We start from the raw sequence: 14,682 nt of genomic DNA, 5'->3' as shown, positions 1-14,682 counted from the left end.
ACTGGCAGCATGACTAACGCCGGCTCCTTTGCGGCACTGCTCTCCTCCCTTGTGGATTGGGAGCTGAGGTTCTTCATGCTCCTCAACACGCTTTTTTGCATTTCCTTGTAGAGACTTTTTTTTTATGGCGAGCTGTCAAACGTTCATGTGTAAATGTGAGCAGAGCCCCCTCTGGGTGATTTGTCAGGACTTATGAAAACTATAAATTCTTTGCATTATGCTTCACTTTTACCATTCTTTTTTTTCCTGACAGACGAACACATAGCCTGCAGCAGTGGAGGATGTTGACATTATGCCGCCCGCAGTGGGAAAAAGACCAAACTCCTCCAAGCTACAGCAGAAACAAAAATGAATACAACCAGTACAGTCACTGCATAGTTTGTAAATCACTCCTTTGAATGCCGAGAGATAGTTCATGTTGGGTTAAGTTCAGCCTTGTGTGCTAATGTTGCTGTGTTTTTTTCTGATTGGTGATATTGATATTCATACACATGCAGAAAACCATCATGACTGGAACTGGATCCAGTGCAGATGTGTTGAGCTGCAGGTCCTCTTCTGGCCTCATGGAGACTGCTTCTTAAAAAAACTACATATTGGTTAACAATGGTTGAACGTTAATGGAGCCTAATGGAGCTTGATTGGCTGGTGTGTCCATTACCCCCATGTCAGCTCCCTCTGCTCCTCACTGACATTTACTGAAACCCAAAACGAGATAGAAGCAAGCAGTAAATTCAACTCAAGGCAAAATATGCCGTTAGCAGAGCCCCGATTCCAAAAATGTTGGGACGCTGGGTAAACCCAATACATTTAATATTTTACCTCATTAACTTCACAGGACAGGAGCAACTAAAGAGTGGGAAAGATGTGGAATGCTCCAAAGACACCTGTTTGGATCATCCCACAGGTAAACAGGTTGACTGATAACAGGTGATAGCATCATGATTGGGTATGAAAGGGGCATCCTGGAAAGGCTCAGTCGCTCGAGGATGGAGAGAAGTTCACCTCTTTGTCAATGCATGATTGGATGAAGGAGATTACCACATTGTAGTGTGTACTACCTTAATTTGATGTTGCATTCGTTGATAAAATGTCGGGGCACCACCTTCCTCAGCTAAGAAGGACTGCAGAAATTAACTGCTATAACGCTGATAAATACTAACGAATGAACTAACAGTAAACCAGTCTGATAACCTGAAGTGTAAATTCTGGATACAGGGATCGTATATATTCAGCTCAAAAGGACACCGTCTAACCAGGACTTAAATCAAAATATCATTTATTAAGCAGAATTGTGGATAATGGGTGATGTACCATGAATAATAAGACAGAAGATGGGAGGTGATATGACAGAACACACAAGAAACTTATGGCAACACAAGGGTAAATAAATTGGCGATAGTGAGAGGCAGTCTAAAAGGAATAATGGGGACGCGAACACAGAGTTAAGGGAAAGACGATTAATGGAGAGAATTTGGACGAATTGACCTAATCTTAACCTCACGGACCAACTCTTATTCAAACCCGCTTAGCGTGCCTACTTGGTTGCTGGCGTCCCGTTGTGCTCTGCTCCGAACTGGCTCGAAGACGTTCCAGATGTTCGTCCGCGGCTCGATCAGCTTGGTGGTCTAGTGGAAGGCCCAGACCTCCAAGATGACAAACTGGTGCGGAACGGGGCGTCTCTGGAACTGGTTCGGCGGTCGGTTACAGATGATGGACTGCTCCGGATGGTTGTGAACCGGACCAAGGATCAACAGCTGGCCGCAGGGTTTGGTTCGGTTGAGTCCGTGACGGATTATTTTAGACTGATAGTACAAATTAAGAGTCTCTTCGATGGCCGGTCGAAGAAGGCTACAAAATTAGTATTACTTGCCTAAATTTACTAATGAAAACAAAACAAAACGTTGGACTAAAGAGGAAGTTAACTTTGAAGTTTACGGCAAATTATAAGAATACGTCTTCTGAAGATTATTTACGCTACCCGGAATGGCTTGGAGTAGCTCGAAGACGAAAACTTAAGGAGCAAAACGACTGTGCAAAACTTAAGACAAAAGCAAAGAAAAGAACTCAGCTGAGAGTAATTAGACGTGAAAAGAAACAAAGGAACAGAACTAAAAACAACTAACAAAAACAAAAATCTACTGAAAATCTACTTAGACGGAACAAAAACAAAAAAACAAAAAAACAAAAATCTACTAAGAAAACTAAAAATCTACGCATTACACGCAGTTTTTTAAAGGTCGCTCCGGGGCGTGTCGAAAGGCAGGCCATCGAATCACGTGAGACCCTTTGTGACGCGCGGTGTAATCTCGCCTCATGGAGCTGAACTAATCAAAGAATCATACGAGGGGCTCATCTGCTTCTCACTATGGTCAATCACATATAATTTCAATGACCAATTTTCAATGGCATTTCAACATTGTTCACAGCATGCATTAGACACTTTCTATGGTTGGGTGAAAACATTAAATGATAATCATGGTACAGTTTTATCCCAACAGGTATAATAACTCAATGAATAACCAATACAAAAATAAAGGTAGGAATAAAGAGAGGTAGATTATATTTGTCAAAATGATTAGCACGATTATAGTTACTTATCGATAAATGTGCCAAGTCAAGCATATTCAATCTGACGGTTAGGAAACTCTGGATGGCAGTATGGTTTTGTGGTGACAATTCATACAAACTTTTATAAAACCGTTAAAATCAAAACTTGGTCATACTTCAGGTCAGAGATACGGGAAAAACATCAATATTATGCGTACCCCGAGTCCTGCAAGTTGAAAACATGAAAAGTTAAGTTTAACATAAAAGTCTGGTTATCTTGGAGTGTTGAGGAAAATCACACAAGCATACACAAGTTGCCTCAATGGATGTCCGGTTTACGACCCATCAGCATTTGCTGATGTTTGTGGATGTTCCTCTGGAGCCTGGCGTTTGTCTCTCCAGGCGGTTTTATTGTCTTGATCACTCTTGGGGCTATCAGGAGAGAATTAGCATTGCCATGAGAAACATAGTGAGGAGAAGGTGAGGAGAAGGACACCTTTGATGTTGAGGTGTATGTGTCCCTGGCTTCCCTGAAAAGAAAACATGGAGGAGATGTCTCTTGTCCAGACATCTTTTCTCTCTTCGAAATCAGATTGCATTATAGGTAAACCAGATGGTCTACAATTCAATCAGTTGGTGGGTTTACACCTCCATTTCCCTTGAGTATCACCAGAAAAGGAGGGAAAGAAGGGGTCAGTTAAAGGCCGGTTCTGCTACAACATGAACCACTTCAGAAAGCTTGTCGTTAAACTCAGTTTGTTTGCAAATGACTGCATTCCGTTTTTATTTGCTTTTTACACAGCGTTGGAATCAGGGTTGTAAATAACAAACACTATGTTCATGTCACTGTCACTGTTACTGTTAGTAATAGTAATTCTAGCAGTGCAGTAGTAGAAGTAGCTCAACTGACAGGAGGGAACACTGTGGCAGACATCAGTATGAGCTGAAAAGGTCTAATAACGGCATTGCAAGTCCATGTTTTGGAGCCTGCTGCTGCCATGTCACCGGGTCTCCTGGGAAACCTTGTAGTCCTGGAGGATTTGATCTTCCGCTACATCAAGCAGGAATCCGTACAGCTGGAGTAAAGTGAGCTGCTCGCGAATGGAAACCAGTGTTACTACGTATTGATTGTTGTTGGAGAAGGGAAAGGTTTCTGAACCTTCACACACTTGGGATTTGTTTGGTGTGTGTGTGTGTGTGTGCGTGCGTGCGTGCGTGCGTGCGTGCGTGCGTGCGTGCGTGCGTGCGTGCGTGCGTGCGTGCGTGCGCATAGTGTTTCTCATCAATGCTGTGCTGCTGCTGGTGACTGCTAAGCAGTTCTGCTGCAGTTTGTTTGCTCCACTCAAGTTATTCTTCGGTGTTTGTGAGGACTTGTTGTTCCTGTATATAAAATCCTTGAGGATGTGAATAGACGTGCACGTGTATCTAAAGGGTGTATTTTTATTAAATTGGCAGGGGAATTGCTCCGAGTTTACGTGGTGTATTTTAGAAACCAAAACTTATTTACTTAATGTTATGTTTTAGGACCAAACTAATGGGGTATTTTCACGAGTCAAAGTAGTGGAAAATGTCACAATTTGAAGGAGGCGATGTCTTCAGATTATTTGTTTTGTTTAAACAGCAGTACACAATCCGAAGATGAAGATATGTAATGGACAATAGAGGAGAAGCAGCTGACATTTTGTGTTTTTCTGCTGATCAATTTATCAAAAGTGTTGCCAACCCGTTTTAACACCATTATATTCAGAAACTAACTGGAATTAAGGTTTCCAAAATACCACAATTCTCAGAAAGTGTCAGACGAGTGCAAGGAAGCATAACAACACCCCCCCCCAACACACACACACACACACACACACACACACACACACACACACTGTGACCCTCTGCACCACCCTGTGTTGTTTACCCTGTCAACTGCTTTTACACTCTGCTCGACTGAGTCTATAACTGATGGAGGCCCAGGCTTGCACTGTCCAGCATTTTGTGCTGAGCCCAACATTTTGGTCCACACAGGCTGTACAGGATGGGTTGGGTGTGGTGGTCCTGCAGCCACCCCTCACATTCTACACGGGGCTGGGAAAGTCAGGGACAAAGGCCCATCTGGGTGGGGAGGTTGGACAGAGCTTCTAAACCCGCCACTCCTGTGGGGAATGATCGGCTCGTGTCCGCTGTGCTTGTGAACACAGTGGGGCTGAAAATCCAGGGTGATGCCCTCACAGTGTTTACACTGCAGCCGAGGTTGCTAATTTTGTCTCCTCTCTCTCCTCCCTCTGTCACTTCAGTCATAACCAGAGGACCACGGCGTTTCGCCATCCTGTGACCGGACAGATTTCTCCAGAGAACCTGGACTTTATCCTGCAAGAACAGTGAGTTATTGAGTTTGTTGCTTCTCTGCAGCTGCATCCATACCAGCAGTGAAAAAGAAACTTTGAACTGTTAAAGTAAAAAAAGTAAAAAAATGATTTGATGCCACATTGACTTTGTCCAGCTGATATGTGTCATCGACGGGTCGAATTCCAAGCTGTGAACAGGTTTTAGCCCTTTTTTCAAAGTGATGAAATGATACTGAAAATGAGGCAAACCCGAAGGAGTTTAAAGAAAATCCTTCTCTGCTCTTACAGTTATGACTGACCTTCTATTTGACAGTGACTTTGGAAACATTTCACCCATGCCTTAAAGTTACCATCTCAATCATTTTATCAAGTTTAGCAGGTTATGCTTCTTTAGCAGGTGTGTACACAGCAGGTTTCGAGAGAAGCTCAGTGTTGGTTTAAATGAAGATGTGGGCCTTTCATTTCACCAGGCCTACTTTTTAAACAAAGAAGTATAAAGAGAAAATGATGCTGGATTTGTGAAGGACGTGCAGCGCTGTTGGAGTGTCCCTGCTGTCGAGTGATGCTACAGCAGGAGTCAGTAAAATGTGGCTCTCACTTCCTGTTTGGGCCATTTGAGTTGGAAATGCAAGTCAATGTACTTTTGTATGAGGCTTCAGCAAGTGGCTAGTTAGCGTAGCATAAAACAGGAGGCTACAGGGAAACCTAGCTAGCCTTGCTCTGTCCATCTCTATATAAAAAAAAAACCTCATGGTGACTCCTATGGGTCAAGACATAGTCCTCGACAGTTTTACACTTTTATAAGGTATAACATAGCAACTCCAGACGTGCTGATAGTCACATTTGTTTACCTTTAAACAGAGGCAGTTTCCAGCCTTTATGCTAAGCTAAGGCAGGCTGCAGGCTGTAACTTCATATTCAGTGGACATACACGTGAGCAGTATTGATGTCGATATTTCTCGACAAGAAAGCAAATAAGCATATTTCCAAAAAAGGGCAAATGGCTCCTTTAAACCTCAATTGGAGGGTGTTTTTGTGTTCACGATGCCAGATGTGAGGGTTCAATCCATGTCTGTGAAGGTCGAGGACAGTGTTGACTATTTGTATTTTTAAGCAAATGTTTTAATGTGAGTGCAATGCAAAAGAAAACATTGTTGTGATACTATAATTAGATGTTGATCAGGTAATTTCAGATGATTCTGAAGGTGCAGTTAGCAGCTGTGTGCATTATTTGTCCCTAATCCTTTAAAAACCCAGATATCACAGTGCAACCTAATATGAGTTCACTGTTCCCAGCACCCTGATGTTTACCTTCATTTGCCAGCCCATGATGCTTTATCACTTTAAGAGACCTGGTGAGTGCAGGTCTCTCTGGAATAAACAAGTCAGAGTGCTTACTCGCGGCTGTTTAGGAGACAGTTTGTATAGCACTCCGAGGGCTTTGTTTAGCCAAAGATTTCCTGTCAGTGACTAAACCCGATACCAGACTTTCACCACAATAGAGAGACTCTCTGAGGTCTCAGTTACAAGAGACGGGACACTCTTTTCTTTGCTGCCCCAAATTGCAATGTAGGTCCAATAGACAGGTGGATTTTTGTAAACAATTCCTGTGTCTTGAATATTGAAAAATCCACAAAAACAAGAAAGAACCTGAAGCAATGTGCTGCTTCACTCAGAGAGCTTTTTAGGAACTTTTGCACAGGGGGTTGATTTGTTCGTGAGGGTTTGACTTTAAAAGACAAATAACTCCACATCTTGCTCCTGGCACTTTTCTGTAAACCAGTTCGGGTGGAATATAACTGAAATGCAGATATATGTTTGCCAGTGTTCCCATGTTTTATTTGTTTTCATGCTGTAGTCTACTGTCTAGAACCAGACTGCAGCCCTTCTGCATTTCTTTCAGCTCTTCACATCTACCTGCATGTACCATTGGGAGCTGAAATTGAATTTGAATGTCAGCTTGCAGAAACACATTTGGTAAAAGCAGAAAACATTCAAAAAATCCAACTTATTATTGCGGTGGGAATGGAAGGGTCAGGAGGCCGTGAAAATGTTTCTGTGTTACGAAAATAACTGCAGCACAAAGGTGTATTTTCTCTGGTGCTCGGATTTTGGATCATAAACCTGCATGTTGTTGATAATTTTTTTAGGTCATGGAGGGATTACTGTTGGAACTGCTCTTGTGATTGATAAGTCTTGTTATGAAGCAGCATTTTACTGCCATCTGTAAGGCTTTTGATACCACCAATCACAGCATTTTGTTAGATAAGTCGATAGTAATACTTGCTTTCACCTTTTTAACTCGTATCTTGTTGGTAGAACTCAGTGTTCTTGCCTTCGGTGTCAAATCAAGCCCCCAAATCTTGATAAAGGGGTCCCACAAGGATCTAAGTAAGGAACCTTGTGTTTTGTTCTGTGTGTGGACAATGAATTCATAAAGGAGATCTCATGTGTGCTCATGCTGCAAACTATAAACCGTTAGGTGCCATTTACCACAGTACCGCTGGTGAAGACCAGAACTATCCGGCATGCTCCTGGGATGAATTACTGAACAACCTAAAGTTAGAAGCACTGATTCCTCTCAGCAAGTTTTGCTTCCTGATATTATGATAAAGCAATAATTGTTCTAATCAGTGTCTGTGTGTTTGTGATGATTGTTTTCTGTGGCTGTCTTGTCTTGCTGTGATCTTGTTTATATGTAATTTGCTCTCAGGCATAGGGTTAGGCATAATAGATATTGATGTCAATGAGACTTCCTGAATAAATAAAGCTTAGCACAGTTGTTTTGACTTGTTTAGGCTGATTAGACCTGTATGGGTGTGCGCAGACTGTAGGATGACTTAGAACGTTGTGTTTTTTTGTGTGTATGGAGTTTGGTGACCCTAAAAACTTATGTGTGGGTGTGCAGGACTTTTAAAATGTGTCCACGAATGCACATGACAAAATAGCTCTGAACAGCCAGAGGAGGTTTTCTCCTGCTTCAACTTTTATTTCACCTCCTGTCTGGGAGACTGAAGCTGGGCTCTTCACCTTGAGCTACAGTAAGGGACCTGGGATCAGTGCTGCCAACCGTTTTGGCTTTGAATTTAAGGCCTGATGTCCTTCAGTCAGCCCCAGAGCTTCAGCTAACAGATATTTAAAGCACCCTGCCCTGCAGTTACATTTCTGATTTGACTAATTTAAATGCCTTTGAAAAAACTCGTCATTCAGTCGAGTGAGTGGTGTTGAATACAGATTCAGTGACTGAGTCTTGATCATTCACATTCATGAGTTATGCTTCATGTTTCTCAGTATGTAGATGCAGATTAATTTTTAGATATTTAGTTCACAACAGTCAATACTGATGATTTTAGAGTTGCTTCATTGCACTTTGTTTGCTCATGTTATAAAATAGTGTGATTCCACCACTCAACAGAAACAAAAGAAAAATAGTACAGTTCATACAGTTAATAGTGTTCAGCTACCATACAGGAGATGCAGGTTAAGCCTCATCATTGTTGGCAAAAGATTCAATTCTTTCAATTCTTCTTCTCAGGTTTTTCTCAAGTTTTATAGCTGCTGAGACTTTAGAGCATCATCGAATGAAGAGGCTCCTCACTCTCCAAGAAAGTGTTTCTACTCTAGTGAAAAGCAATTCAATCATTTTGACTTACATTTCCTACACTCTGACCTCGTTTGAAGCAGAGTTTTAGCACTTTTTGAACATTTATTTACATAGTTTTTTTTAGCTACTATAGGTTCCCTTTTGTCCTGGGTCGGGCCTTTCTGTGTGAAGTTTGCATGTTCTTCCCGTGCATGCGTGGGTTCTCTCCGGGCACTCCGGCTTCCTCCCACAGACCAAAAACATGCTCATTAGGTTAACTGGTGACTCTAAAATTGCCCCTAGGTGTGAGTGTGAGCGTGAATGCTGGTCTGTGCATATGTTGCCCTGCGATCGACTGACGACCGGTCCAGGGTGTACCCCGCCTCTCGCCCGTTGACAGCTGGGATAGGCTCCAGCCCCCCCGCGCAACCCTGAAAGGGATACGTGGTATAGAAGAAAGGATGGATGGATGGTTCCATTTTGAAAGTTATGCTTTCAGTTTTCTTTCCACATCTTAATTATAAATATTTTAAATATATTTCATGTTGTTTGATTAAATAAATGCCTGTACTGTCATTTTCCATCCATCCATTAGCTGTACCTGCTTGTCCTTCAGAGGGTTTTGAGGGGCCGGAGCCTCTCCCAGCTGCGAGAGGCGGGCTAAACCCTGGAAAGGTCACCAGTCAGTCACAGGCCTGACACATAGAGACAGACAACCTCACATTCACACGTTAATTACTGTTCTTCCTGTACAAATGTTACTAATTCGGTCAAGAACAAGTTAATAGAGATAATGAAGAAACACATTAAAATGTAATGAAGCTCCACTGCTCGGTCTCCATTTCTATGTTCTCTTTCATTTTTCCGTTCCTGTCACCATCCCATTGTTTTCCATTTCCTGTTCTCTCTCTTTCCATCTGTCCGACTCAATCACTCTGCTACTTTCTTTCTTTCTTTCTTTCTTTCTTTCTTTCTTTCTTTCTTTCTTTCTTTCTTTCTTTCTTTCTTTCTTTCTTTCTTTCTTTCTTTTCCCTTCTGACTTCTTCTGTTTTTCCTTCACCCCTCTTTTCACACCTTTATCTCTCTTATTTCTCTTTTAGGTGGGTTTCTTTCTTGAATAATTTTGAATGCATTATTTTCAATTATCTCAAATTAGTTCAATTAAATTCAATGTTCTTTTCACTTGGTACTCAGGTGTTCAAGAAGATGGATGCAGCCAGTGTTAGAGACAAACACCAAAAACAGACTCGAGACCTTTGAAAATGGATTAAAAACAGTTGGATTATGCAGATAAAATTCTGGAAAGGTACATGATGGATGCTCGGATGTAATCATTTTTAATTCTGTGGCAGACTGCTGTTTCTGGCTGCCAGAGAAGCATTGCTAGTGTGAAATCTCTTATTTTTAGCATTGGAGGTCTCTCAGTGAAGATTATTTTTCACATGTGGGCAGGAAGTGTATCCCTCCCTCATCTGGCCACAGACACACACCTCGCCGTGTCGTCAGACTGTCTACATCTTGGATGCTGAGCTTCCTCTTCTCTTCTCTGTGCATCGCTCTACCCCCTCTCTTGCTTTCATTAATTTTCATCCACTTTTGCCCTTATTGTATGCCTCCCTCTCTCCCTGGTTTTAGTCCATCACTCTATTCTAGTCAAGGAGGGACCAGGTTACATTTTTCCATGCTATGTTCAGATGGATCTGTCTTATTAGCAGCTGCGTGGGTGTGAAGCAGGCCTGTCCAAGCCACTGTGATAATGTGTCAGTGCAACACACACACAGAGCACTTCAGTCATTGGTGTGTGTGTATGTGTGGTTATGAAAATAGATGGTGAAGTCTGCAAAGGACAGAAGGAAGCAGTGGTTCATAGAGGATGTGCTCTTAGAAGCAGAATATTTGCATTATTTTGCACCTCATTGTAATATTGCAGTAATATACTGGAGGATGTTTTTCGCTGTGATTATTCAAGGCACAGCTCAGTACCATCAGCAGCATCGAAGTACCAACTTCACAGTAAAGATCATCCTCAAGGGTAATACATTATGGATCTGGAAGACCGGTTGAACACACATGTGAATATTGAGGAAGCTTCATGATAAAAGGGCCCGAAGAAAATAAAGATTGTTAACTAATCCCCTGGTCACTTGCAAAACAAATCATTAATCTGAATTTATCGGCCCATTGGCTGAAAATACAGTACTTGTTCTATATTTAATTGGGCCCTGTCATTTTTTTTGTTTATATACATTCAGATATTTAAAAAAGATATTGAACAAACTGCCTTGGGATCAAAAATCCCTGCTTTTTTAACTGAAACTTTTGGGTAAACACCACAACAGCGCTGAGGCCTTTTTATAAAGTTCTCTTGGTTTTATTTTTAAACAATATCTTAAGATCGTTTCCCGTGGTGTGGTTATCTTTCATCCATGTAAGATGCTGAAGAGAAGACATAAAATGGTCTCAGAGTGCACTTCCAGAGTGTGGAGAACATGGAAAGCTAAGTTTATTGCATTGTTAGCTGAGTTAAAATACATCAGTCAATACAACTCTTGTGTTGGTGTGTTCGATATGGAGCTGCAGCCAGAACGCTGTTAGCGTAGCTTAGCACAAAGACTGGAAGCAGGAGAAATCACCTCGCCAATGTTCAAAGATAAACCTCCACAGCTCACTTTAATCTCTTTAGGGGTCACTAGTTACATGCTGTAACACTTCCTTGGTTAAAACAGTGGAGATGTTAAACTAGCTGTATTTTTGTCTCTTTAGAAAAGGTTGATGGAAATGGCAGAATTAGGTGCTTTTTGCCTTTTCAAAAAACAGTGCTTAATGGAGGAGAGAGAAACACCTTTGTTGAATAAGTATTTAACGCCACAAGACTGATCAAATGTTTCCGTTCTGAGAGAAGAAGAACTTGTTTCTGCAGACTTGTCCTCATCGCTCCACACAGATCTGATGTAACATCCTCACTATAATACATGAAACCAACAGAAATGTCATATTTCCATCAGATTTTCTACATTCTGTTCATTGTTTACAGTTTTAGCAAATGAGATAGATTTGTTAGCTAATAAGAGCTTGTAGGTAGATGTTGAAATCAGCCAGACCAGCTGTTTCCCTCTGCTTCCGATCTTTGTGCTAAGCTAAGCTGATCACGTCTGACTCTAGCACTACAATTGGCACACAGACACACAAGTCTGTGCTCTCTGCAAGAAGGTGAACAAGGGCATTTAAACTATTCATTTTCAGATTAAATTTGAATGGATCACTGCCTTGTTCATAGGACTGTTGGTCTTGACTGGCCCCGCATATAGAAGAATTACTATTGAAAAACAGGCTGATCCATAATATTTGACTTAACAGAAGGAGGATTTTTAAGCATTGAAGGTCCAAATAACTTTATTCAGTTAAAGAGTGGGGTTGCTAGAGGCTTGTACTTTTAATCACACCACATCACTGCCAATAATCATTAAATACAATGACCTTGCGTATGTTATTGCTTTTGGGTTCTTAGTTTAATAATTTTAATTGTCCACCATCAAAAGAAAAAGAGAAATCCCTCTTTTCCCTTTCCGATGCAGTAATCATTCATGCTCATGTCATCCTCATGTCATAACAGTGGAATGATAATATGAGTATTATGGATTACATGTTTGGTTGTAAGTTCTCATTGTAAGTATGTACCATTCAAAACAAAGATCATGTAATCACCATTAATGTATGTAGGAGGCTGGATTATATATATCCACCTAGCTGTGAACCCTAATTATCCAATCACCATCGTACCACTGCAAATAATGCCAGAGAAGAAGATGCTGCTGCCCCAGGCGCCATCCACACATCTACTGTGCTGCTATTTAAGGCTTCTGTGAGCCTGCATGAGCGCTCAAAGGTTTTCACTGAGGCCACAGCTCCTTTGTAAACTTTTATTTTCATCCAAGGATGGAGTTTTTGCGCAGCGGAGCTGCTCTTTTTCAGCATCGCCCTGCTTCGCATTCATACCCTCACACACAAATTCATACCTTTCACTGTTGGCCACTGAGCCTCTCAGCTGGAGCAGGCCTAACCTTTAGATTACTGCCACCCTGTCTACGCCACATGCTGGCACACAAGTTGTGGAGTTCACTGGAGCTCACATATATATCTGTCACCTCCAGCTCCGGCTGCACCAGCCAGGCTTCCTTTTTTCTTTTCTTTTTTTCATTTGATGTCAACGACAACTTTGATGGAGGCATCAGCTCAGAGGCCATCAAAGCAGAGTTGAAACTCCATCTGAGAGCGTTATTAGCGGTAGGGTACGGTGCGTATGTGTGTGTATGGAGGCGGGTGTCAGCGGGCCTGCTCACCAGGGGTTATCATGGATTAAAGTGGCTAAAGTGTCAGGACTTTACAGCTCCTAGGAGTACCTTATCAGCTGTTATTTTGGCAGCAGGAGAGATGGAGTAACTTCCTTGGTTGCTGCTGTCTGGGTCTCAGTATCAGTCTGCATCTGAAGTGTGTCTAAGTCTATTTGCACCGTGCCTGTCTGTCTGTCTTCATGTCATCAACTTGAGGCTCGGAAAAGCTGGAAATTTCTACCACACAAACTAGAGGAAGTTGAAGGTTGTATTTTCCTGGACAGTCAGAAGAAATTTGAGTTTGCCTGATGTCTGTTTTGTGCTATCCAGACTTCATTAATAAGCGTAATAAAGAAATCTGACCAGACTTTTTAATTTCCTGCTCTACTTTGTAGCGTGCCGAGTGATATACATCTCTCATCTCCTGTTTGTCACGCTCCGATCTAGATTTCAAGACCAATTTCGGAGCAATGTCCCGTTTTTCTCATTAATTTGTTTAATCTATTCATGGTAATTTGTGCCTTTTTTAAGTCTCCCATTTCACCGGTTGAACTTTTGAACTGATTTAACTTGCATACATCTTGGGAATAAAATCCTTTTTTTGTAAACTTGTTAATCAGAATTGTCATGGTCAGGTCAAACAGAGGCTTAGTTTTGCTGAAACAGACCGTGCATGCTCGATGAAACTTTTCCCTTTAGAAATGCAGACTTCCTGCCTTGCCTCTCTCATCTCTTCCTCCAGGTTATTCCCTCCTGCTCCTCTTCCTGCTCTCCAGAAGTGTTGTCTCCTCTCTCTCTTGTTGTCCACATTTCTTTGTCTCTGACCCTTCCCTTGCTCATTGATATGGGATCTGGTGATTTAAAGGAAGCTACACCAGCAATGTCATGAGTGCACACATGGTGCTTCACCAGTGGTGCCGCATGGCGATGCTTTGGTTGACTGTTGCCAGAGCAGCAGTGTGGAATTGAAACGGGGTTACAGCTCGTAGATGAAATGTGTTGTTTGGCAAAGAGTATTCAAATCACAGTCAGTGGATTTAAAGTTGACTCATCTAGCTGGTAACCCTGCAGCGGATGCAGTGGTGAATAATTATTTTATAATAATCCAAAACCTCGAATACATTCTTCATTATTTTAAGAAAAAAATGTTACTTGCAGTTAGACAAACACGATACGACATGTTGGTTAGTGACTGGTAGGTGTGAGGTGCTGGTGCAGAGCCAGGTTAGTGGTCTCCCCTTGTTTCCAGTCTTAATGCTAAACTAGCACCCACTGATCTCTTCTCATGTCACTCTTGGAAAAAGAAACCAACAAATAAGCGTATTCCATAAATGTTGAACTTTTCTTTTAAGGCGCAACACTTTGCCACATGGTTTCGACGTACAGCAAAAGACAATTTAGCCCCATCAGCATCACGGAGGACGATCGCATTGAGCGAGCTGTGAAGACAGAGCTGTCAGGGAAGGGTAGTTTGAAGCGGAAATGGAGATGCAGAAGGTGGATTTGTTGTTGGAGAATCGTTACTGCAGGTGAGATTTCTTTGAAACTGGGACATGGGCGGTTCTTCCCAGTGTATTACTCAGAAAGTTCTGAGTTTTGTCTTCCAGTTGGGGGGAAATTGGGTGTAACAATCTGTCAATACAGAAATAATGATCTGCACTCTGAGGACAGCGTACCTGTGTTTTCCTCTCAGATAATTTAGTGTAACGTTTCTGAATATTTTGGTCTGCTCAAATTGAGTTGTACAGCGAGAGTCAGGCAGCTTTTAAATGTCAGCTGTGCTCGTGTGGGCTGCCAGCGCTGCTGATTGTGACATATTTTGTTGCAGCCGTATGTGTGTTCAATGTGTAGCCGTGGTTGTGGGAGTTTTTCAGTTTCTAAGTGA

General features: G+C 41.9%; 1 protein-coding gene across 7 annotated transcripts in view; it reads left to right on the top strand.

The window, feature by feature from the left end:
- Positions 1–14,682, top strand: part of plekha7a (pleckstrin homology domain containing, family A member 7a) — a 136,714-nt gene that overhangs the window by 67,698 nt on the left and 54,334 nt on the right. For all 7 annotated transcript variants that reach the window (XM_070972133.1, XM_070972138.1, XM_070972137.1 and 4 more), the window contains one exon: positions 4,833–4,916. In XM_070972133.1, coding sequence (XP_070828234.1) covers positions 4,833–4,916 — 84 coding nt within the window. The remainder of the gene's footprint in view (positions 1–4,832; positions 4,917–14,682) is intronic.

The sequence above is a fragment of the Chaetodon trifascialis genome, chromosome 10, assembly GCF_039877785.1.
Source record: "Chaetodon trifascialis isolate fChaTrf1 chromosome 10, fChaTrf1.hap1, whole genome shotgun sequence".
Taxonomy (NCBI): Eukaryota; Metazoa; Chordata; class Actinopteri; order Chaetodontiformes; family Chaetodontidae; genus Chaetodon; species Chaetodon trifascialis.
The sequence above is the reverse complement of the archived record's forward strand: the minus strand, read 5'-3'. Positions and strand labels throughout refer to the sequence as shown.